General features: G+C 52.2%; 1 protein-coding gene and 1 non-coding gene across 2 annotated transcripts; both read right to left on the bottom strand.

Moving 5' to 3' along the window:
- Positions 1 to 8,026: 8,026 nt before the first annotated feature.
- Positions 8,027 to 16,887, bottom strand: EIF5 (eukaryotic translation initiation factor 5). Its single transcript, XM_028505700.2, has 12 exons — positions 16,654 to 16,887; positions 16,320 to 16,519; positions 15,268 to 15,547; positions 15,078 to 15,159; positions 14,440 to 14,612; positions 14,002 to 14,113; positions 13,150 to 13,295; positions 12,758 to 12,916; positions 12,281 to 12,442; positions 11,789 to 11,953; positions 10,787 to 10,921; positions 8,027 to 10,252 (listed from the first exon to the last, which is right to left on the bottom strand). Exons 3-12 carry the CDS (start codon positions 15,337 to 15,339, stop codon positions 10,163 to 10,165), a joined length of 1,296 nt encoding a protein of 431 aa, XP_028361501.1. The 5' UTR covers positions 15,340 to 15,547; positions 16,320 to 16,519; positions 16,654 to 16,887; the 3' UTR covers positions 8,027 to 10,162.
- On the bottom strand, positions 13,630 to 13,753 carry LOC114493674. The gene has a single exon (XR_003684286.1). It is a non-coding gene; the product is annotated as a small nucleolar RNA SNORA28 (small nucleolar RNA).
- Positions 16,888 to 25,888: the final 9,001 nt, after the last annotated feature.

Genomic DNA, 25,888 nt, shown 5'->3' with positions numbered 1-25,888 from the left:
TTAGTGTATCTTTTCAGTTCTGACTGGATCTTTTTTATGCCGTTCAGGTCCTAAGTTCCTTGAGTGTCCTTATGACCAGTGTTTTTACTCTGCATCTGAGAGATTGCTTATCTTCATTTCATTTTGCTCTTTTCCTGGAGTTTCAATCTGTTCTTTCATTCAGGCCGTGTTTCTTTGTTTCCTCATTTTGGCTGTGGGCTGCGTATGCCCCCTCTTGTAGTGAAGCCTTGATAGCTGTCAGCAGGTCAGCGGAAGGGATTCACCCAGGCCAGGCAGCTGTGAGGACTGACTGTGACCCCATGGAGGATCAGCCATGCATGGGCAGGGTGGTGGTGCTCTGATATGGTCTATAGCTGTCCACTGGGTGTGCAGCCTCTGGGATTTCCCAGGTGGTGCAGGTGAAGGTCAGCCTCCACCTGTGTTCTGCCCAGGGCCACCCTGCATGAGCTGTAAAGCAATCTGAATGGCTGCTCCTTGTGCTGAGCTTGGAGATTCCCAGGCAAATCCAAGCTGTGAATCTAGGCTGGTTGCTGCTATTGCTGGGCCTGGGGACACTTTGTAAGAGGTATGAAGGCTGGAGGCTTACTGAGGCCAGCTGTTTCTTGTTGGATAGGATTTAGAAAGTTGTAAAGCATAAGCCAACACCAGGCATTCCTATGGAGAAGTCACAGTTACCAGTTTGGGTGGGCCTGCAAGTTAGGTGGGACGGGGGTCTGGGGATCTCCAGGGAGGGGCAGACAGTGTTAGCCAGGTTGATGGAGTCTCATACATGGCACCAGACTGCAGGCTCTGTGGCTCTGTGTGGGGAGGGTTCAGAGAAGGGATAATGGCCTCTGCCCACCTTTCTGTCTGGGAGAAAGCTGTCCCCCAGCTCCCATCTTGACGCCAGACTCTACAGTTCCCCCATTTGCCACTGGCACCTTTCAGGCTGCTACTCTGGTGCTGGAGCTGAGAAGGCGTGCATCTGAGTAGGTCTGTGTGTGGGTTCTTTAAGGAGAACTGCTCGGGGCTCCAGAAGTCTCTTCCACTAACTCAATCTCCACTGGTTTTTACCACCAGAAGTTCTGAGGACTTATCTTCCTGGCACTGGACCCCTAGGCTGGGGGCCCCATTTTGAGGGTTGGAACTCCTCACTCCCAAGATACCCCTCCCAAATTTTTATACACCACACGTGGATGCGGGACCAGCTTGTTCTGCATCGCCACCTCTTGTACTAATGTGGATGGATGTGGTGTAGCTTCGTAGTTATCAGAATTCCATTCAACCTGATTTCTGACAGTTTTGAGTGATGGTTGTTCTATATTTTAGCTGTAATACTGATGTGCTTGTGCCAGGAGGTGAGCTGTTTTACCTATGCAGCCATCTTGTCTGGAAGTCCCCCACCATCCTGTCTTTAAGTTCACTGATTTTTTTCTTCTGCCTTTGATGCCCTCTAAAATTTTCATTTCAGTTATTGCACTTTCTAGCTCCAGAACTTCTTTTTTGGGGTGGTTTTTTAAGTCTTCATGGACATTTCCATTTTTTCCAGACATTGTTTTCTTGACTTTCTCTACATCCTTCATTCTTTAAGTATCTTTAAGATGGTTGTTTTAGCGCTGGCTGGTGCGGCTCAATGGACTGAGCCCTGGCCTGCAAACCAAAGGGTCAATGGTTCCATTCCTGGGGCCCATGCCTGGGTTTCAGGCCAGGCCAGGTCCCCAGTAGGGGGGCGCATGAGAGGCAGTCAAACATTAATGTTTCTGTCCATCTCCTTCTCCCTCTGTTCCCCTCTCTAAAAATAAATAAATCTTCAAAGAGTTGCTGGTTCAATTCCCAGTGAAGGCACATGCCTGGGTTAGGGGCCAGGTCCCTGGTTGGAGGCTTGGGAGAGGCAACTGGTCAATGTATCTCTCACACGTCAATGTTTCTCTCCTCTTTCTCCCTCCCTTCCAATCCTTCTAAAAATAAAGGTTTATTAAAAAGATGGTTGTTTTAAAGTCTATGAAATCTGCTATCATACCATTTTAAAAGAGTTCCTGTTGTTTTTTTCGTCTAATGAACCATACTTTCCCATTACACTGCATACCTTGTAATTTTTTAATTTTGTTGTACACCGGACATTTGACTATAATGTATTAACTCTGGAATTCAAGTTCTCCCTTTCCCCCAAGGCAGTTGGGTTTTGTTTTATTACTAATTGTATAGGCTGTCTTTGTGGCCAGGGTCAGCCTGAGGTGTAAACTTAAGGTCTTCTCGTATCTTTTCTGGGCCTTTGCCTGTCCCTGGGCACGCATGGTTAGTTTCTGACTTTTCCTGTATATCCAGTTGCTTTTGAATGTCCTAGTCTTGAATGTGTGGCTCCCAAAAGGTGGGAGTGTAAGAACACGAAGAGGAAGGATGGAGGGCACCCTGTCTTTAAATCTCCCGGAAGTCACTTCAGCCCACGGAGGAGGAAGGGCTTGCAAGGCCGGGGAGAGGGGAAGGAACCAGGGCCTCCCCCCACCTACTTCACCTACACTGCTGTCAGAAGCAGCCGTGTCAGCACAACGCACAGACCCCTGGCATTCAGAGGACAGGGTCTTTACAGCCCACGCCAGTTCCTAAAAGCTGTGCGCATGTGGCTCCAGGTGCACCTGCGCACAGCTGCTTGCTCCGAGGCTGGGGATGGACGCTGGGTAGCGACTGCTGTGCCGGAGTCTGAAGTAACCAAAATGAACTGCAACTGTATTGTCCAAGGAAGCTGAGAGCCTTCCATAGACTCGAGTTCCAGAACGGTGACGTGAGGCGGATTCCGCCAGGGCAACTGTCGTCTGGGTGGGCAGATTCCTGGTGATTCCTGCTCTTCCCAGAATCCTTTTCAAGTTTACCCCTTCACAAGTGTTTCAATCTAGTTTTGGGATTGGCGCCTGTTTGCATGAAGTCACAATTACTGGTATGTTAAGAAACCTAAATTTCAATATAACTATTTTAATATACACATGGACATTCCTGGTTGTCTTTTTTTCATTGCTTTTAAAAAAATTATCACTTCTACAAATACATGTTATTTAGTATAATGTACCTGAGGAGTACCCAAAGTTGGGGATAGTAATCTAAACCTGTTACCTTGTTTTTCATTCCTGGTGGTTTGTCCTTATGTTTGCTGATTTTTTAGTAACAAACATGTTTCTATCTAACTAACAAAACAGGAGCCTGGGAAGTGGATATTTTGTTGGACTTGACCTGTTGGATCGGGAGGGGATGTGGAGAGAGGCAGGCTTCCCTCAGCAGGCCGCCAGGACTATCACGGCCTTGGTCTGCTCCAGACCCCCGGGCTCACCGTGGGGGCCCCGGGCTCGACCTCCCGGTGCCCAGCCTCCGTTGGGCTGACTCGGGCTTCCACCCTCAGGGACCCCCATCTTTCATGTCTGCTTGCGCCGCACAGGTCTTCCTCTATTCAAGGTGAAGTTCCTGTCTTCTCTATCCACCTACCACCCTTCCCAGGGACGGAGCACTGCTGGTAGAGCAACACATTAAAAGTGTATCTGAGCCCCGGCCTGTGAACTGAAAGGTCGCAGGTTTGATTCCCAGTCAGGACACATGCCTGCATTGCGGGCCAGGTCCCCAGGTGAGGGTGTGTGAGAGGCAACCAAATGATGTATATCTCACATGTCGATGTTTCTCCCCCCCCGCTTTCTCCCTCCCTTTCCCTCTAAAAATGAATATATTAAATCCTTTTCTAAAGTATATGGAGTTAATTTTTGCAGAAACAAACCAACTTTTAGTGGTTGGGGCTTTCTGAGCCAAGAGTTCAACACATGCCTCAAATGGAGTCTACAGTATTTAGTTTTTACACCAATCTTCTTTTTTAAAGATTTTATTTACTTCTTAGAGACGGAAAGGGAGGGAGAAAGGCAGAAACACACATGTGCGAGATACACAATGAACAGTCGCCTCTCACATGCCCCCACCTGGCGACCTGGCCTGCGACCCAGGCATTTGCCGTGACTGGGGACCCAACTGGTGACCTTTGGGTTTGCCCAACTCACTGAGCCAACTGAACCATGGTCTAATCACGTCCAACCAATTGATATCTCTCACATATTGATGTTTCTCTTTCTCCCTCCCTCCCTTCTTTTCTAAATAAAAAATAAAAATATACAAATGAAATAAACTGTGTCCTCTTGGTCTTCATACAGAATTATGTATGAACTGGCTAGGAGGGAAAAGCATGCTCTAAACCACTCATTTGTGTCCCAATGCCCCACCCACCCACCCATCCACCCATGCGTTCACCCAAACATCCGTCTACCCACCTGCCTGTCCACCAGTGTACCTAGTCATTTACCCACCCACCCACAGGTCTATCCACCCATAATCTATCCAGGCACTTGCTGATCTCCTGGGTACCTCCTCTGTGGGCAAGCCCCGGAACCTGGGGTGCAGGGAAGCCAAATTCCTCCCCACCCTTGGAGACGGCGGCCAATGGGGAAGGAGTGGAAACTGCCCACAAGCACAGACTCTGCTGTGGCCTTGCCAGACGTGCCCCCGGAGCGGGACTTCCAGGTCGGTGCTCACACCCCGCCGCCTCCTGGACCGCTCCACCCAGCTGTGCCAGAGGCCCCCGAAACCCTTGAGGTCCCGAAGCCGCATCATCTGCTTCCCTCCGTGCAACCCGACCTCCTCCTGATGTCCTTTGTGTCGTGGGGTGTGGTCTCCATAGCTCGATTTCCCTTCCCACAAAACGCCCCGTTTGCGCCTCTGCCGGGATCCACCATCTGCAGCTCCCCGTGGCCCGGAGGGTATCGTCCCAGGGGCTCCACCTGCACCCCCGGGGCAAACCCTTCCTGACAGACCCTCACCGGAACCTTCATCACAAAGGTACCCCACCACCCCTCAGGCAGGGGCCTCTGAGGGCTCCCATAAGGCACACCGTGTCTCCCCCGTCAGCCGAGACCCCCGCTGCAGGACCTGTGCCGCTGCCCTCCTGCCTCCCACACTGGCTAGCGGATCCCTGAGTGGCTGCTCACGGAAGGGTGGGTGTCGCTTGCTTTCGGTCGACTGGTTATGAGGCTGCTGAGCAGATGTCCTCAGGAACTGCTCATCAGAGAGGACCTAGGTTCCACTTGTCCTAGATGTCCCCAAGTGCCAAGGGTTCCCGTTGCCCCAGTCACAAACCCCTTTCGCGAGGCAGGCCTTGGCAGCCACATTTCAAACCCTTCACCGACGCCCTGCCCCTTAGCCCCGGTCCAAAGGAGCTGCCCGGGGAGCTCCTGGAGGCGGAAGCATCCGAGGGGAGCGTGGAGCGCCGGTGGAGGTGGAGCCAGGCGCACCTCCCCAGGAATCGAACTGCAGGTCTGGAGAACTGACCACTAGGAAGCGGGAAGAGAGGCTTGACGGACACGGCACCAGGGAACTCAAATCCCGAGGTCGCGGGTGGCCATGGCGGGCCAGGCCAGGAAGCGTCTGGGCAGTGGGAAGCAGGACCCACAGAGCAGCAGACAGGTGAGCAGCGCCCCTGCAGGGAGGCTTTCGGCCCGCGTTCCTGGAGCCCCGGCTGGCGCTCTGTGTCCACTGGCTGCACCTGGCACACTCAGGTCCTCTCAAAGCCAGGTTACCGTCTTCCTCCTCCAACCGGCTCCACAACTTAGGGCTCCTTCTCATCATCAGAAGCACCTAACACGTGAGGCCGGTGTCACACCAGATGCTTTCTTTCACTGTCGGCATCCCCAGCCCCAAAATTACATAGGGCTGTCCCTGGTCCGGAGCCCGGAAGCACAACACTGTGCGTGTCTCCTCGGGCCCTGAACCTCCAGGGACACCCTCCTGGGTGCTGGCCTTCACCCAAAACCAAGAGATACAGGACAAGGAGCTTGCTCATCCCTCCGGTCCAGAACACTGCGCCCTCGGAGCAGCCAAGCCCGCCTGGGGGCCCTAACCTTTCCAGGCTGAAGGGCATCCTTGTCCCACCGGTGTGTGGCCCTCAGTACAGCTGCTATCAGTCAGGGGATGGCCCACTCCTCCCCCCGAGCCTCCCACACAGCAGGGCAATGTGAATGCGACTGTTCCTGCAGCTCAAGTCTGATGCAGTCCACAGGCCTCAGGCCTCGATGAGGCCCTGCTGCCCCTGCCCCACTGCCCACTGCACTCAACTACTGGGTTCATTTACAGACGTGCCCCCTCCCGCCTCACCCCCCACCCCCACCCTAAGGCAAAACCCAGTTCATTATTTGAAGTGATGCCTCCTTCATAAAGCTGCTCTCCAAGTCCCCAATTACTTCTGCCCTTTATAGTTCCACCCCTCCACCTGTGCCTGCTTTGGTCTGGGCTCCCCTGCAGGGTGGGCACAAAGGGCAAATGCAAGCCCACCCGAAGACTGCGGAACACTAGCAGCTCAGGGTACGGGAGACGGGGGTGTGTGCATGCCCCACTCCTCTGGGGCCCGGTCTCTCAGTCTGACAACAGTTGTTTCACATGACTCCTGCCCCCTCAGCTGCAGCTTCCCCCAAGGACACGCGGGGAAGCTGCTATCCCGTGTCCCAGGTAGGGATCAGACAGGTCTTCCTAGTGCCACAGGAGGCCCAAATGTTAACTCAGGCAGAAGCCATGGGGTCCGGCTCCCACGTGGGTGTGCTGTTGACCTTGGGCCAATCCAGTCTCCTCTGGGCTTTTCTTCTCCATGTAGTGTTAGCAAATCCCCATACCACCAGTCACACGGGGTGCTTTGGAAACCTCCCTTCCCTGTGCATCGGGACCCTGGAACCAGACTCGGCCCCACCTTGCCCACTGGCCTTGCACCCATCAGTGCATCTCACCTGGGGACAGAACGTCTCCAGCACCAGCTCACGGCCTCAGGACGCTGGTGTACCTCTGCAGCCCACTCCACTGCGGGAGGAAAAGGCAGGGCTGGCTACTAACCTGAGTGCTATTTGCTGCTGATACCCCAGTAAGGGCCACTACCTGATTATTACTGCAGAATGAGCGTTGCTCATGCCAACCAGCTCTGGCACGTTAGGTCAGGGTTGCGTGAAGCATGAACTGTGCCACCCTGAAACTGTTCCCTAGGCAAAAGAGTGTGTTCCTTTAAGCTGCCTGCTGCCCCCGTCAAGCCTGAGCCCTGCTCCGGAGGACCGGAGGCCCCAGCACGCTGCCTGCCCCTCCCGACAGAACTGGCAGCATCAGGAGGTTTAGGTGCACACAGGGTTACCAGGCCTGTCGGGCAGGCCTGGAAGAGCCTTCCAGTTTCACAGGGAGGCTCTAGCCAGAGCCCGGTTCAGCTTCCCTTCAAGGGCACTCACTGGGTGGACGACCACAGAGCAGGCACCAGGGCAGCTCAGAGCCTGCCTTCTGCTCTGAGATCCCAGTGCCGTAACCCATGGCCCACATCCTGAGGAAGACTAAACTTCTCTGTACCTGCCATTCCCCCACCCTAGCACGCAGGAATGGTCTGAGCTCCTGGCAGTGACCCAGTTGAGTCACTTTTCTTCCTTCAAACCTTTAGAACCCAAAGTGGTACCTTCTAAGTTCACCTACTTCAGAAAAGACTTGCTTAGAAGGCAATCTTCCTCATTTCCCTCCCTTTTTTTCAACTACAGATACACGCTGTACCCAGTTGCATAACTGCAGGGAGACCTTGTCTTTACCACGCTTCACAGGTGTTATCTTTGTTACAAATTGAAGGCAATACCGTCGACCAGCAAAATGATTACAACTCACTTTATTGGGGTGGTCTGGAACCACACCTGCCGTCTCTCTCAGGTATGCATGCTTCTGTGTATGTACATGATGCCTGAATTCCCTAGTAAGCACCCATAAAGTTCCCATAAAATCAGATTAAGGCAGACCTTTGTAGCCTATAATCAATTCAAGTCGCAGAATAGCAACACAGGCCTAGAAACACCACTGACCCCAGGTAATAAGCAACGTGTTCTGTGAGTAGGGCGGGCAACTGCAGAAGGCAAAGTTCAACACAAACCCAAAACAGCAGCTACAAAACAGGACCGACTTCAATACTCTAATATCTTAGGAAAACTTAGGTTAATTTTAACATTAAAGCAGAGACAAAATATAATTTTAACATTGTTTTAATCAAGTAATGTAGCTGTTTGAAACAGGAAATTTTAAGACAGTTGAATAGAGCAAAGTGAAAGATTACTCTATTAGGATAGCCTCTGTGAATAAAATTCTTATGTGGACTTAAATCTATTGGAAATTTGGCACCAGACTGAACACAGGTCTAAGTCAAATTTTCTTTAGTGTTTAGAAGCCCTGAACATTGTTTCCTTTAAAAAAAAAAAAAAAAAAAAAAAAGGAAATCAACTTCTGTAACATAACCTCATTACTAGCTTGACACTGTGTACATTGAACACAACTTGACCCAGGCCACCAACATCTCCTGTAGAATTTCAAACAATGAAAGCAAACTGGCCTGTGGCAAACAGCCTGGAACCTGGGGGAGACGAGAGTGGGCAGAAACCTCTTTTCTTTGGTGTGACAAAGCACCTTCCTTCCAGGTTTACGGCTTCTGCTTCACTCTCATCAAAATCTGTCAACAGGCAGCTGGAGACCAATTCATACCTCTCCAGTAAAATCACTAGATTTTAATTCTTAAAATACCAAGCTAACAAGGTTTTATTGTATCAAATGTTTGTATAATTTCAATGTGAAAACATTTTTACATACATTTGTTAAGGTCTCATTATAATCTGAAATGGATCACAAACAGGTGAATGATGTAAGCCTGTGCCCCAAATTAAAACTAACCCCCCATGGTTCTTGATTTCCACAGTGCACTTTTAATAAAAAGGAATAAATGCAACAATTTTTTACTTTGCAAATGATTTCTCAGATATGGCCAGAACCCATAACATGTAGGTTCAGATCAGCTAATTGGGCAGAATTCAAAAGGAAGTTATTTCTAAATCTAAAGCCCAGGACGGGCAGGGCCAAAGCCCTAGTCACCTGTATTCAGTGGCCATCACCAAGACTTCATGAGTGTCTGATTATATTCAATGTGAAAAAGAAGACACCCCAAGTCTCCCACCAAACTATAGGCTGACTTAGAAGTACAATTTTAGTTCTCTTTTTAAATAAGACATTTTGCAAAATAATAATAATAATCATCAAGTTTTAGACATAGCAACACTTATTTCGGCAAGATAGCAACCAAAACCTACGTGTTCAAATGTAGAAGACATTAAAGAATAAGCCCCAGTATCAGGGAAAACCCACACTGAACAAAACACACAATATGTCTGAACACTTTGAAATTGTAATTTAAACCGTTAAGCATGAAAGCTGAAAAATTATGGGTTTTTTTGCTAGGGATTAAGTGCACCTTTTCCTTCTTCCCCCAAATAAAATCATAGAATTTACTATTTAATCATATCCCGAAGCTGAGAACTTTCTCTCAGCACAAAGCAACAGCCACATACACATAAAACACTTATTTATTAATGTAGTAATTCCCCTGGCTCATCCAACTTGCAATGCACATGACTTCAAAGACTACAGTTTGGGGCAAGTGTATGCAAACCCAAAGGAAAAAAAATTTCAAGTTTTAAAACCTGCTCTTAAAATTCTTTGTAGGACACCTGGGTCCTTTTCTCTCTCAGTAAGATAAAGGCGCCCCACTGTCCACCCTGGCAGGGAAGAATGCGCATTACCAGATGCCAATCTGAGGGACTGGAGATAAGACATAGGAAAGTCCTGTATTTCTTAATGGCTGAATAAGATAATTACAAATAAGTGTATGCTTACATTCTGCTAAAGACCTCTTGACCGTCTCAGCACCTAGCAGTTTCTAACAGGCTCCAAGAATTCTATCCAGTTAAATGATAGTACAATGCTTTTTAAAGGAGCTAATTATTTCAGCTTAAGTCATTCAGAGCCAAAAAATTTTAAGAATGACCGAAATCAAATATTTTCATAACTGTATAAATGTGATCCAAATGTGTCCACCACTAATTTTTCAAAAAGAAACATGCTATAAATAAGCGAACTACATCTGCTCACTGATATGTGTATGGACTCCCGAGATATCTTGTTGGGCTTAATTACAGACCACTCACAGCAATACGTTTTTTAGCAGAAAGTGTAGCATGATGTTAAGCCTTTTAAGCTTTTGCACATACATGTTGCACTTCTGGCTGATGATGCAGAAAGATTCTCAGCATTACAGTTAAGCTGGGCCGCACCCACCCCTTTAAATGGCATCAATATCAATGTCATCGTCCTTGTTATCAGACTTCACAGCTTCAACTTTCGGCACATTGGCAGTCTTCGAATACACCACCTAACAACAAAAAAATTTTTAAGTTGCATGTACACCTTCATGTCAGTGGTAAGCAAGGAAGGAAAATTAGCCCTGGCAGGGTAGTGCGGTTGGGTACAGCGTTGTCCCAATACACCAAGGTTGTGGGGGTCTGATTCCTGGTCAGGGCATGTTAAGTGGAACAAGAAATCAATGTCCCTTACCTGGAAAATCAGTCAATTTTTTTAAATTAAAAAGAACCCCAAAAGAAAAAATCATTTAGATGCAGCCATTGTTCTATTTTTTCAAAAACCCTCTTTCCAGTTGAAGAGCTGTGCTGTTAGTTTCTACAGACCGCTAGCACCTCTGCATGTGCCCGGATCACTTAAATGGAGCTTACACTGGAAACTCAGACATTTATTTGGAATCACGTGTGGGGATGATTCTCACTACCCTTTATATTCAGGACCATCTTTCAAACCATCAAGACAGCGTTTTATTGCCTGAATCGCCTAGGTTGGCCATTCTCAAGCGCCCACCACGCACACTACATTTAACCCTTTCCTCAGTGCTTACCTCAATGTTCTCATCTTCATCTTCTTCTTCACCACCAGAGGATTCCTCCTCTGCTTCCTTCAACCACTTTATAAATGGTTCTGCTTTGACACGAATCTCTTTGGCAAGTTCTTTTGAGACATATTTCTTTGAGGCCTAAAAAACATAAGGAACAATTTTTAGTTTAAAGAATTAAAAATAATTTCAGTTCTTTGTACAGCTGCTCAAACTGAGCTCTTTGAGGGAACTGGACCATACGATAATTTTTTTAAAAAAGATTTTATTTTTTGGAGGAAGAGGGAAACGCTGATGTGAGAAGGAAACATCTGTGGGTGCCACTCACATGTACCCAGCTGGGGACCTGGCCCACAACCCAGGCAGGCCTGTGCCCTGACTGGGAACTGAACTGCACTGCAGGCCAGCTCTCAGCCCACTGAGCCACACCGGCCAGGGGCTGACACATCACAACCTTGTATCCTCACCAGAGTACTTCCATTTAACAAAGAAAAAATTATCAAAGAGTCTGCATAGTTTCTTGTTATTACTAGCAAGCTGCCAGCCACGGTGGGAAATCCCCTGCAAGTTACATTGGTCAAGGCACATTAACTGTTTTGTGTGATACATGGCCTGCAACCCAGGCGTGTGCCCTGACTGGGAATCAAACTGGTGACCCTTTGGTTCGCAGGCCTGTGCTCAATCCACTGAGCCTCACCAGCCAGAACTGTGCGCTTTTTAAAAAAGGTTTTATTTGCTTATTCTGAAAGAGGGGAAGGGAGAAAAACATCAATGGCCTCTCACATGCCCCCCAACTAGGGACCTGGCCCACAACCCAGGACCATGTGCTGATGCAGAATTGAACCTGTGATCTTTCGGTCTGTGACCTGAACTCAATCCAGTGAGCCACACCAGCCAGTGAACAACTGTGCTTTCGTGTAGAGAGAGAGTACCTATTAAAATTTACTTATTCTAAAAAACAAAACACCCAATCTTTTGATGTTGAAGAGCCATTTATGTGCTTCCCACCTTCTCCGACCAGCTGATGATGACCTCCTCCTCCAGCAGGTCCGCGTCGTACATCTCCTTTAAGATATGCGGGATCTTGGAGACGAGCTGAGCTTGGTGCATCGCCACCACACACTCCAGACCATGAAGCAGGTACCGCTGAGCTTTTTTGTTGTTGTGACAAAACTGCAAAGAGATTTTATCTCCGTGTTACCAAGCTTGTACAGATATCCCAAGCTGACAATTCTCACACGCATCTATTTTCAATGCCTTAGGGCTGTTCCTTAAAGTTATGGCCCCACAAAAACGGTTCAAAAAGGCCGACACACAAAGAGCTCAGCATCACTTTATCTGTGAGAGACCATGTGCAGTCTTCACGTTCTGCCAAGCTTGCAAGGTACGTCCGTTACCTCCGTTTTCAGGAAGACAGAGAACAAATGGGCGAGAGAGGGTAGAGCAATGTTTCCAAAGTCACGTAGCTGTGATCTCATTTATGAATCTAAAATTTCTTACTCGTAGGAAATGGCGCCTGTATTTCTTAATCTGTTCTCTAATCTTCTCGTTAAAAAGAACTTCTGTCAAAACGAGAGGCCCCATAGCTTTCACATCTAGTCTTTCTGCTTCAGCAACAATTTCTTTGTCAGAAGAGTCAATAATGCCCTCTTCTTTCTTTTTCTGCAAATAAAAGGAAGCATTTCGGTGAAAGGGAGTCACATTCTGTTAGCCCCCCCCCCCCCCTCACGAGCGTCTCCCCTAGCTCGACAGTTCTAAGGCTTCCAAATGATCGACAACTGCCGAAAGTACCGTCTGGAAACTGTATTTGAACAAACAAAAAAATAAAAGGAAGCCTTGCATTCAAATACTCAAAAGACAGCATGAAAAAGTTACTTGCCAACTATCTGCTCGAAGTAACAAATGTCTAACAAACACCTGAGCTTAGACTGAAGTTGAGTATACTGATCCCCGCTGTTGAAGCAAATGTTTGTTTACCTTGACAAAATCAAACAGGATGTTGACCCGCTCTTCGATAGTCCTTTCCAGATCATCGCTGAGTGTCAGAACTTTCGCGTGGTCACTGATTTCATCCATCCTGCGTCTTTGAGCTTCCTCAGTTGTGTCCTCCCCCCAGTCATCATCCTCCTCTTCTTCCTGTTTACAAGGGCAACGATGCTTGGTGAAAAGCCTTAAAAATGTAAAAAATGATTCTCATTTCTAGTCAAGTAAGTGACATCAAGTGCATTTTCCAGTGAGGTGGAGTCACCTAAATTCAATCGCTCGCACCTGGAGCCCAAGACGCTGTTTCGGCGTTTCTGCTCACTGTAACCAAATACCCTCGACACAGCCCCGACGCCTCCCACACCACCCACCGACCCTGCACTCACATCAGCATGCGGAGGGGGACTCATCTCGCTCGGTGGTGGCGGCGGCGGTGGCGTCTCACTGTTGGACACGGAGCCATTTTCCTTGTCTTTGCCCTTCCTATTTTTCTTTTCCTTTTCCTTCTTTCCCGCGGCACTATCACTATTCTCTACAGGGAAACAGAAGAGAGAAGTTTAGTGCCCCAGCTTGTTTTTTCCAGTTGTGAACATTTAAAACCCTCCTCTCAGAAAACCACCAACACCGAGCTACCTAAAATTTCAAGAGGATTCACAGACCAAATTCATTCACTGTACCTCACAGAAGAAACTTAGGTTAAGAACGGGAGGTCCCAAACATTAATGGTATTAACTTTGGTTAAGAGTAAAATGAAAAGATGACTCAGAAGACCCAACAGTGAAGGCTGGCACTCATGACCCTCCTCTATCACTCACGAACTTGAACGAAGGACACAGCTCAACTGCCCTTTAACTGGCAGCTGCAACACTGTCTAAGTCTGTATAACGGCTTGTCTCATGGAGGAGAGAGCCGGAATAGGTTAGACTCTGTTGCTGTAGCAAGCTCAAATTGTGCCAGACAGTTTTGATCGTCTGCCACAGAGTGTTGCTTGCGATGATCTCAAGTGACTTAGGCTTAAGGAGCTAAGCACCCCCGTTTATAAAGCAGTATTCCAGAAGAAGAGCCTTTGACAACCCCCCACAATTTGAACTCACCCTAAGAAGGCACACCTTCACTAAAACATGACAAGAGATTATAAATCCCTTATATTCGTATTATAGCAACAACAAAACTTCCACTCCATTTCCAAAAATCAGCTGCCCCATGGAAAGATCTAAAAGTTCACCGAGAAGACTCACCCGGCGGGTTCTTGAGAATGAACGTGCAGAGTTTATGGTGTGTGTCGAGCATGCCCCGGTAGCCACAGGCTTTACAAGAATTACCTATCGTTTGCTTCTTTGGATTGACATGCTGCCAAGTTAAAAAAACAAAAACAAAACAAACAAAAAAAAAGTACGTTATCCATAATAAATGGTAAAAATTCTGCAAGGAACAAGTGTGAAAATGACCAACAGAAGACATCTAACTAAAACACCAGCTTAACACACAAAAGCATTCCTCCAGTGATCTACTTAAAAAAAAAAAGTATCTAAACATCTTCAAAACCTGTATTTCCAATGAGGTCTGCTCTGCCCTGTCAAGAACACTACTTGGAGCGATCAAGGACGACTGATCCCAGAAGCAGGTTTGTCTCTTCAGTTTCTCCGGCTGCTGACAAAAACCTCCAGGGCACTCACCAGCTCTGTTTCAGGGTTCTCACACTCAGGACAGAGAACGAATTTCTTGATGAAACCATCCAACATGTCTTGCAGCTTATTCGCCTCATGAGATCCATTGACAATGTAACGGTCATTCTTAACATCAAACTGGGTCTGTGCTCCCAGCTCACAACCAAAATATTTGGTGGGATCTGTTTAGGAAGAAGGAAATTTAACCTCAGTTAACTAAATTAATCTTCATCTACTCAGACATGTTTATATGATTAACATCCTCTGTATGACCGGGCAGGGACAGTAAAAATGTGTTGCCTGGCCCTGGCCAGGTGGGCTTGGTTGGTTGGAGCACCATCCCATGCACCAGAAAAGCGTTGGGGTTTGATTCCAGGTCAGAGCACATACAAGAGGCAAGCAACTGATGTCTCTCTCTGTCTCTCCCTTCCTCTCTCTCTACTTTCAACAGAAACACATCCTCAGGTGAGAAAAGATTTAAAAGGGTTGCCTGGGTAAATTTCTGTGCTGCCTGCAACTAGTGCATTGGCTGGTTTGAAACCCAAGGCCTCACCTGACCCTCAGGCTAAGCAGCTCACAACCCACAAGACCCCCAGACGGGCATGCCTGCGCCAACACGCTGCCCTGCTCCAAGAGGCGTTACTTACACGTTGGAGGCCGATTAAGCGCCTTTGCAACGTCAACCATGTTGACTATAACTGTCTTGATTCCATTTCCTTTGCCCTCAACCTAAAGGAAATAAGAATTTATTTTTGCACTGTCTACCCGAGAGGCAATCTTTCACAAATCCACGAAGACGACCTAGGACCTGCCGCCGCAATGAGGACGTGCGGTTACCTTGGCAATCAGACGGGGCATCTTGTAGCGATAGAACTGGTCTGACACGCTGCGGTTGACGTTGACAGACATTTTGGCTTATTAGTGGCTTTATCAATAAGATGAAGAGCTCTTTGATTGCAACTTTTTGGTATCTTCTGTCTGGAGAAGAAGGGATGACATAAACGACTGCAAGAGTTCTCGGTCTCTGACATGAAAAAGTTTTCGCCACTGAGGCTGTAAGCTCCTTGCTTGTACGCTATGTTTCCCCAATACAGGTACCAATGGCTGCGCAACAGCTCTGAAAGAGACGGGGAGAGAACACACGCGCCCCCATTTAGCACGGATCGGGCGGGAGACCCCCGAGTTCCCGCGGACGCCGGCCTTTCTGACACCGGACCCCGCAGCCACGGAGACGGCCTCCGCGGGGTTCCGGCTGCCCGGCACCGAAACGCCACGCCGAGAAGTCCCCGCGCCGCTCGGCCGCCGCTAAGCGAACGCACCCGGCGGCCCCACGCCCACCGCGAGGGGGAAGGAACCCAGAACCCGTCCCCCAAACCCGGCGCGCCCCCCCCCCCCGCGGCCGTCGCTCTGGGACGCGGAGCCCGCTCCCGCCGCCCCGGTGCTTACTTCGAACGCGCAGTCCCACGGCACCTCGGACCCGCGGCCCCGGCACCGGCGCGCCCTGCGCGGCCCCGCTCCCGCGGAGCCCCGACCCGGCGAGGCCCCTCCCGGGCGGCAGGTGGGCCGGGCCGCGGCCGGCCCGCCCGCCCGAGCGCCGGCCCGACCTCCGCGGGGGCTGGGCCGCGGCCGCGCGGGGCCGGGGAATCGAAACCGGCCGCCGCGCGCCGGCCGCCGCCCCCGCCCCGCCCCGCACCATGACTCACAAATGCAGCACGGAGGCCGGGCGCGCTCCCGCGGGGCGGGGCGGGGCGGGGCGCGGAGGGGCCGCGGGCCCGCGGAGGGGGCGCCCGCCGCCCGCCCGAACTGCGCCACACGCGCCGGGTCACGCGGCGCGCCGCCATCTTGTGCGGCCGCCATCTCCCCGCCGGCCCGCTCCGCCCGCCACTCACCGTTTTCGTCAAATAAAGACATAAACCCAACGCTGCTCGCCCGGGACTGGGATGAAGAGAGGCGCGTGCGAACCCGGTCCGAGGAGGGGCGGCGGAGAGGCGCAGCGAGCAGCGGCCGGGCAGGCGCCGCCGAGCAGCGGGGAGGGGCTGTCCCAGCGACGTCCGGGGTCCACACCCTTCAGCGCCCGGGGCCTGGCGACCTGGCGCGGAGACACGGCGCCGTGAGCCGCGGGCGTCGGGGCGCCTTCCCCGCCAGCCAGCGGCCCGCGGGGGTCGGGGGGGCGGGGGGGGCCGGGGAGGGGGCGCGGGGCCGCCGGCTCGCCACCGGACTCACCTCTGGAATGTTCTCGCTCTGACTGAACAACGCCGCCGCCGCGCTCAAGCTACCCTCGACCCCGGTGCCCGCCCCCCGCGCCAGGCAGCACAGCCCATTGGACGGGGGGCCCTCCCGAGCTCGCCCGTCATTGGCCCCCGCCCCGCGTCAATCGCGCCTTTCCCCGCCCCTCCTGCTTTCCGAGGCTTCGCTCGCCGCCTCGGCCGGCCCCCGGCCCCGGGTCCCAGCTTCCTTCACCTGCCCTCCCCGCCCCCGCGTTTCCCAGAGGCCCCCGCGGCCTCGCGAGAGGGGAAGCGCCCCGGAGTCGGGGGCGGCCCGGCCGCGCTTTGTCGGTTTGGCCGGCCGGGGAAGATGGCGCTCGGCCGCCTTCCCCGTCGGCCTGTGCCGGCCCCGTCGCGCCCGACTTCTCCCCGCGGTGGACGCGCAGCCTTGTCTGGGGGCGCTCAGCCCTCTCCTTTCCGTCCCCTGGGGTTGTCCGCTCTGCGGGGAGTTCTGTCTGCCCACCCCCCGGGCCTGGGCACAGACGGGGTGAAGGCTGATGCCCTTTAACCTTCCGGGCTGGGGTCTGCGCGGCCGCGGCGACCGTGACCTGCCCAGGGCCCCTAACCGGGTGTTTGGGCGCCCGGCTCGCCCACCCGCCCTCCCCGCTTCTTCCCCGGAGCCTGGCCCACACACCTGATTAGGTGGGATGATCGTTCCTACAGTCGCTTCACCAGTTTACAAGTTGTGAGTTATGGGCAGAGCATAACCCAAAGCAAGTGATTCCATTTATTCACCTGAAAATGAGGGCGATTTAGAAAGAGCCTCCTATCTCAGTTCTCGTGACTACTGAAACTCCCGTTCGCTAAAACAGTTTTGTGTAAAAGGTTCCCGTTGCGACAGTAAAAAGTCAACAGTCCATCCTGACATTGGAAAACACGCTCGACTGGGAAACAAGAGCCGGATAACGGAGCCGCTGGCCTCGTGCCCAGGGTGCCCGAGTCTCGATAAAAGAGCAGGACTGCGGAGGGCAGCGTGAGGTGGGCAAGGGGCTGCCCGCTGCCGTAGACCAGTGCAGTCTGCAAGGAGATGAGAACGGAAAGACAGAGTGGTTTATTAAGTTCAAGGTTACTCTCCCATGGTTTATAAGCTTTAAAAACCATGTTCAAGCTGGCAGCGTGGATGGGGAGAGTAAGTGAAAGGGAGGTCTAGAACTGAGAGAAGGGCCTCGAGTCCCAGGGAGCGGGGCGCCCTCGGCGATGCTTGGGGAGGCCAGGGTGCGGTCGGTCGGCGAGCTGCAAAGGAGGGTCCTAGCGGCGTTGCTTCCGGTTCACCTCTGAGCGTGACTTAGCAGTATTGAAACAGTTGAGTTTTTGCATGACCGCATGCAAATGACATTATTTTAGAAACTCTGTTAGAAAATACGAGCATGAAACTAGTCTGAGGTAAGAGGTCTGCCTCCTCAGTAAAGGTTTTAAATAACCAAATAGTGAGTAATTTTTTTTTGGTATGGTTAGTGGCCCCATATTTAATTTTATTTAGAAAGTCTGTACTGCCCTGGCTGATGTGGCTCAATGTATTGAGTTCTGGCCTGTGAACCAAAAGGTTGTCCGTTGGATTCCCAGTCAGGGCACATGCCTGGGTTGTGGGCCAGGTCCCCAGTGTGTGTGGGGGGGGGGGGGCACATGAAAGTCAACCACACATTGATGTTTCTCTCCCTCTCTCCCTCTCCCTGTCTCTAAAAACATATAAAATCTTTTAAAAATTCTAAAATCAAGCATTTTGCCTGAGATCACGTACCTGTGAAGGGACAGAGCTAGAGCTTACACCCGGTTCTGTGTGATCCCAAAGTCTTAACCCCATGTGCCAGAGCCTCTCCAGATGAATATAAACACAAACGAGGCAATTTCCGTAGGTAGTCACACTTAATAACAGCCATGTGAAGGGGTGTTGTCAAACCCATTTTAAAGGTTAAAGAGACTCCGGAAGGTTAAGTAATTGTCCCAGAGTCACCCGCCTGATAAATGGTGGACAGCGTTTGAACTCCAGCTTGCTTGACGCCAAGTTCATTGCACAATTCCACCTGCCTTTTCTGGGTTCTCCGCCTCACTTGGCTGCATTATTTCCTCCAGTCAGGTGCTCGAAGTTTGCTAAGTAATGAGCACGCGGTGCTTATGAAATCCTTCGGGAAGGAGTTCCTGAATTACGCGTTTGAGTGCATGCCCTGGACAGCAGACATAAACAGCAGCCGGAAAGGTAGATTAGTAAATTTGCTATGCGGTTGTTTACCCATGGGTGTCTATGAGTCTGTTTAGCGTGAAGTAGCCGCCTTGAGCAACATCAAGTCTGTGTGGGTGGAGGCTCTTGTGCTTGAGATGCAGCCCACTGGGGGACCAAGGCATTGTCCTCTGTGATGGGCCCTGTGGTTGCCCGGCTGGCCTCCCTCTATGACACTTCTCTCTCAGCTTCCTCTAACCTTCACTGCGTTTCACAGCTGCACAGTGTGCCCTGGCCGGTGTGGCTCAGTGGGTTGAGAGCCAGCCTGCAAACCAAAGGGTCACCAGTTGGATTCCTAGTCAGGGCACATGCCCAGGTCTCCCTCCCTTCCCCTCTGTCTAAAGTAAATAAATAAATAAAATATTTTTTTTAAAAAAAGGTAGTGTAAAAAACAAAGCTGTGCATTGTTAGCCACGTAAGTCCCTGGCTCCCGTCCTTGAGGAGGGGCTACAGGGATGAGCCGTGTTTTCCTTGTCGCCCCAGCCTGTCGCGGCGGGTGCGCAGCACAGACACTGGAGGGTGCTGGGAGGGAACTGGAGGCTATCTGGCGTGCACAGAGGTGGGAGCAGGCGTGGGCTCGTTGAGGGCTCGTGTCCTGCACCGTCGTAATCTAACGCACCCGCACCCGTGTCAGTAAACATCACTGAATTGCTAGGCGGCGAGGATCCAGGCCCCACCTACCACACAGGCCCTGCCCAGGGAGGCCGCACGTAAACACGCCCGGTGGACCCCCCATGAAGGCGTGCCCCCTCCAGGGCATCTCCGAGCCTCTCTCTGGGCAGGGTGTCTCCCCACCTTCATGACCCCCCCCCACTCCACTGGTGTCCGTGGAACTTGACTGCAGTTGCCTGTTTCCTTGTCCGCTTCCTCATGAGGCTGCACATGCAGGCAGGGTCTTGCCCTTGAGAACAAAGGAGTCCAAACTTTGGAAAAGACTGGGGTCCTTCAGCTTCACAGGGGACAGAGGCAGGCGCAGAGGCGTCTGAGGGCGTGGTGAAGCCTCCCACCGAGGTGTTACTGGAGACGCACCCGCCTTCCTCCTCCATCTCATACAATTGCGACCAAACTGCACCTCTCGACCATCTAGGAAAGAGAAACAAGCGGAGGAGCCGCGCAGGTACAGGACAGCGCCCGGGCGGCCCGCTCCGGGCTGGCCTCAGGTCCTTTCTTCAGGGAAGCCGGGTGTGTGGCTGCCAAGCTGGCCCTCCCCTGTGTGACTCGAGCTACATTAGTCCCACACAGCGAGCCGCCCTGGTAGACCCGTGTGTGCACGAGAAGGCAGAAGAGGCTGAGGTGTGGCCGGACGCTGGGACCCCCGCTCCTGTCGGGACGGCCACTGGCAGACCTTTACGAAAGAGCATCTTCTCACGCCCCCAACCCCTGCCCCACGTTTCCTCACCCACAGGAAGTGTCTGCGCAGCGGGCGGCGAGCCCACCGATCGCTGGTGGGCTGTGGGCTGTGCTGGAGCACAGCACCAGGAAGCTGGGCTTGTCACCTCCTCAGCTGGGCCAGCTGCCACTCTGGGCAGTGCCTCCGTCAGGGGCGTGTGTGGAGTCCAGATACCTGTGGCCGCGTTCTGGGCTCGCCCTTCCCACCCTCCCTCTCTCCCTCCCTCCCTCCTCCCACTCTTCCTTCCTCTCTCCCTCCTTCCCTCCCTCCTCCCACCCTCCCTCCCTCCCTCCCTTCCTCCTCCCACCCTCCCTCCCTCCTCCCACCCTTCCTCTCTCCTCCCACCCTTCTGCTCTCCTCCCACCCTCCCTCCCTCCCTTCCTTCCTACTTCTTTCCTTCTACTTCCTTCTTTCCTTCCTCCCTCCCTCCTTTCCTTTCTTTCCTTCTTCTTCCTTCCTTCCTTCCTTCCTTCCTTCCTTCCTTCCTTCCTTCCTTCCTTCTTTCTTCCTTTCCTCTTCCTTTCTTTTGCTGATAGACCCCAGGTGACCCAGCTGCTGCTGGTCCCAGGACTGCACTTGGCCTTCAAGCCGGGGGCCCCTGGCTTTGGGACCCAGATCCCCCTCTGCCTTCTCCACAGTCTCAGGAGCTTCCTTCCGAGATGTTCCAGGGGCCCTCATTCCAGCAGTCTGCAAATGAAAATGAGCGAGGAGAAGCAAAGTCAAGGTCCCAGTGACCACGCCCCTGTGGGGGACCCAGGCCTAGCGGTGTCGTGGTGGCACTGGCTGTCGGAGACTCTACATTGTGCTGACCTTGCCCGTTAGAATTATGGTAATGGTCTCAATGACACTGCGCGGGGCCAATGGCCTGTCCCCGTGTCCTCTCATTGGCGTCCTGACCTCAGGGAGGTGGCGAGAGTGCATGTTGTCCCCCTCCTCCCATGGGTGGGGGAACTGTGGCTCAGAGAGAGGGTTTGTCTGCAGGTTGGGGTCAGGTGTCCTGCCACCGTGGAGGGCCTGGCTGTCCCGCTGGGCTCTTCTGGGTGTCGAGAACTCTGCCTCTCTTCCTCCAGCGGGGTCTGGTCTCTTTTTCAGGCACGTCCGGGAGGAGGCAGGGTCCCAGGGCTGAAGACACATTTCCCTTTTGCCACCGATTTCCATCAACCAGCCGCCGTGGCCTGAGCTGGACCCCAGAGATGCTCACTGGCCGTCGGACGTGCTGCGTCTGCTCACACCCTTGTCTCTTGCGTGAGCCAAGATTTAAGGACCTGGGGGATTTCACCTACGAATCTGAGTGTCTGGTTTCTCAGGAATCGGAGGCCCTGGCACTCAGGGACATGTCCCCAGGAGGTAGCTCTTCCAGGAGCAAGGTTCTCGGCATCCGGAGCCTGGGGTGGGGTGTGAGTGGTCACAGACGCGAGCTGCTGTACCCCCCTCCACCCCCATCCAGGTCTGCGTGCACGCCCACACCTGCGTGCTTAGTCACCTGGCCACCGCCCACCTCCACCCTGGGCTGCTCTTCACTCGCCTGCTCGCCTGTTGGTTCACTCAGGGAACACATACCCCGGAACCCCTCTGCCAGCTCTAGGGAATTTAACATTGAAGACATTGTATCAGTTTCCTGTGGCTCGTCCAACAAAGTATCACCAATGCCTGGGTTGAAACAATAGAGGTTTATTTTCTTCTAGTTCTGGAGGCCAGGAGTTCAAAATCAAGGTGTTGGCAGGGCCGGCCTCCCTCCTGGCTCTGGATCCTCAGGCTCGTGGGCTCGCCGAGCTCTGCCCCCCAGTCCCGTGACCCCCTCCCTGCGTCTGGCCTTCGGGTGGGTTCTCCTCCCACTGCCCCTCCCCCGTCTCCGTGTCTCTTCTCTGCTCTCCGCAGGAGAACGTCAGCGCAGCGGGCGTAGGGCCCGCCCTGCTCCCCAGGCCGGTGTGACGTCATCTCAGCTCACCTCCGCAAAGGCACGGTTTCTGCAGAAGGGTTCCTTCACCTCTTTCCCGGGGATGCAGTTGAACTCACACCAGACATTTCAAAAAACAAAAACAACCTGGCTGGCATAGCTCAGTGGATTGAGCGTGGGCTGTGAACCAAAGCATTGCAGGTTCGATTCCCAGTCAGGGCACATGCCTGGGTTGCAGGCCATGGCCCCCAGCAACCGCACATTGATGTTTCTCTTTCTCTTTCTCCCTCCCTTCCCTCTCTAAAGATAAATAAATAAAATCTTTTAAAAAATTACAAACAAACAAACAAAAAAAACCCAAAGCCCTCGAACAACCCAAAATTTAAAACATGGCCACTCAGGGAGACGAGACTCCTACAATGTCAGCAAGAGCCCCAGTGAGGAGTCTCGGTTGTGGGGTGCGGACGGTGAGCGGGGTTCGGTGGTGGCCTCCACAACCCCTGCACACCAATCCGCTCAGACCCCCCAACAGCTCTCCCCCTGCCCAGTATAGGAGGCGCCCAGCCTGGCCGGGGTCCCCCACGGAGCGGAGCGGTGTGTGGCGGCATGCAGGACCGACCGTGCACACGCGCTCGCTGGGAAGCTCAGGAAGCGGCTGCCTCTTCCATCGGGCGTTTCCCCCTCCACACACCGTGTGCGACAGGGACTTCGGGGAGCCAGCCCGTACCTTGGCCGCCCACTGTTAAGAGACTGCATTTACCGCCCTCCCTGCCTCCCCCCTGAGGCGGGCCAGGCTGCCTGTGCAACCCTGCCGACCGGCCAGGCAGGGTGCGTGCCGGGGCTTCGGGCGTGATGCGGAACAGGTCTGATCGCCGTCCCGACCCGCAGGGGGCCTCTCCAAACTCCCACTCCACCGAGACTCAGTCCGTGCTTCGGGGTGGTGTCCTCCAGCTCTGCCAGTCTCCGTGGACGAGGAGCCGTCCAGAAACCACACGCTCCGGACGCCCTTTGTTTTGTGGGGCTGATCCAAGTAAACGCAGTCAACACCGGATGCAATTTTGCGATGGAGAGCTCTGGGCGAAAGGATGGATTCGTTTTGAGTTTCCTTAAATTAGGTGAGAGATTTTTTTATAAGACTTTATGTGTTTATTTTTAGAGAAGAGAAGGGAGGGAGAAAGAGAGGGAGAGAAACATCAGTGTGTGGTTGACTCTCACCCCCCCCCCCCCACTGGGGGACCCGGCCCGCAACCCAGGCATGTGTGCTGCCTGGGAATCGAACCAGCGGCCCTTTGGTTCACAGGTCGGCACTCAGTCCGCTGAGCCACGCCAGCCAGGGCCGGGTGAGACTTTTCCCCTGTGCAGTCGCCGCCCCCTTCGAGGTGCGCGCCCTGTGATTCTGTGCAGCTGCGCTGGGGAAGCCGAGTCCGCCGCCCTGAGCGCCGTGCCCGGGCCTGCGCCCCCGGGCCTGCGCACCGGAGCCTGAGCGCGGAGCTCCTCGTTTTGCGCAGCTCCCAGAGGCCGCTCTACGTTGGCGGCTTTCGTGCAGGACGAAGTCTCTCGGCCCGGTCACTCGCACGCCACATCCTCTTGCTAGATATTTACAAGATGTTGGCTACTTTTAACACACACTTTTGCTGCCTTAAAAACCACAAGCAGCACTTAAAGCCGTACAACCGGCTTCTTTCACTGAGCGTGAGGTCTTCGAGGCCCCTCCACCACGCTCTGTGAAAGAGGCCAGCCACGGAGGGACAAGTGCTGCGGAAGTCCACTTGCGCGCAGTTGCTGGAGCCGCCAGAGTCCTAGAGGCCGGAAGCAGAGAGGTCGGTGTCCGGGGCTGGGGGAGGGGCGGGGGCGTCATCCGTGTGTGATGGGGACAGAGTTTCAGTTTGGGAAGGTGGGACTTACCCACCTGTAGATGGATGGTGGTGACGGTTTCACAGCGATGTCTACGCCCCAAGGCCACTGAAGCGTGCACTTAAAAAAAAAATGTTTACAATGGGCCCTGGCAGGGCGGCTCCGTTGGTTGGAGTGTTGTACAACACACCACGACGGCAGGTTCGACCCCGGTCAGGGCGCGTACCAGAACAAACCCGTGCATGCACAAATAAGCAGAGCAACAACTCAATGTATTTTCTTCTCTCTCGCCCTTCCTCTCTCTCTAAAAATCATTCAAAAAAGGGTTAAAATGGTAAATTTTATGTTGTGTACATTTTACCACCAGAAAGAATAAAACCCTGCAATAACCCAAGTGACTATATTTAAATATGTCAAAAATGATAGTAGATGTATAAAAATTCACATTCCTGAGGTTAATATGATGTACATCATAAATATTTCTGTCACATATGTATTTATATGAAATGTGTTTCCTGTTTCTTTCTTTTAGTTTTTATTTACTCATTTTAGAGAGAGAAAGGAAGGATTTTAGAGAGAGTGAGTGAAACATCGATTTGTTGTTCCACTTACTGATGCGTTCATTGGTTGACACTTGCATGTGCTCTGACTGGGGCTCGAACCCACATCCTTGGCGTATCGGGATGATGCTCTAACCCACTGAGGCACTCGGCCAGGGCACTTGTTTCCTGTCTCGTGCTTCTCTGTATTTTTCAAGTGAAAATGTTTTTGACAAATATATTCATAGCTCTGTGACACTAACTCTGTGACTTTGAGCTGGTCTTTTTAGCATTTTGAGCTATTATTGCTCTGTAAACCAGGAATGGTAAGTCTATGGGGTCACCAAAGGGGAAACATCGACTTCAAGACGTCAAGTTTACTCAGCAGCACAAGTGGAGGCCAAAGGAAACTGAGACCACCCGTCTTTAGCATTGAAGTGGCAATGGGATCAAGTGCCATGTCAGAAACTCCTTAGCCTTGTAGAGCAAGCCTTGTAAACCTGAACCCTTCAGGGGCCAGGCAGGTGGGAGCAGAGCATGAGGCAGTGAGGCATGGTGGGGCCTGCAGCAAACTGGAGAGGCCATTTGCATTCAATGTAAAAAAAAAAAAAGACAGAACAGCAACTCCGTGCAGGCCAGAGGAGATGTGACGGGGTTGTGTCTGGCCCAGGGCCAATCGCTTGCAATTTCTGCTCCAGGAGGAGAGAGACTGAGGTCTGGGAGGGCCGCTGGCGGCCTTTCCGGCCCAACCCCCCGCTGGCAGGAAGGGGGCAGGACCAGTCTGGGATCCAGGTCTCAGGCCCATTTCAGGCCTCTCTCCTGCCTCACCACTGTCTAGAGACATTTTCCCCACAGCTATCACTCCAAGTTTGGATTTGAATATTTTTTAGCATAGATAAACTTGTGGAATTTAATCTTACTATCCGGATCAAGTCAGCCCGGAGTACTTTTCTATTTCAATAATAGCTGCCACTTCCCAACACTCAATGTTGAGCAGAAATTTTGATGTGACTACTATGTGCCTAGTAGCTTTTTAAAACTGCAATTATTTACATTTGCTTCCTTTTATGTTTATTGAGTGAGCTTAGAGAGAGAGGAAGAGCGAGAGAAAGAAACATCAATTTGTTGTTCACTTTTTAAAAAAAGATTTTATTTATTTATTTTTAGAGAGAGAAGGGAGGGAGATAGAGAGAGAGAGAGAGAAACATCCATGTGCGGTTGCTGGGGGCCGTGGCCTGCAACCCAGGCATGTGCCCTGGCTGAGAATTGAACCTGCGATACTTTGTTTTGCAGCCCGTG

This window comes from Phyllostomus discolor, chromosome 1 (assembly GCF_004126475.2).
Source record: "Phyllostomus discolor isolate MPI-MPIP mPhyDis1 chromosome 1, mPhyDis1.pri.v3, whole genome shotgun sequence".
NCBI classification, from domain to species: domain Eukaryota; kingdom Metazoa; phylum Chordata; class Mammalia; order Chiroptera; family Phyllostomidae; genus Phyllostomus; species Phyllostomus discolor.
This window is presented reverse-complemented; position numbering and strand designations above follow the sequence as displayed.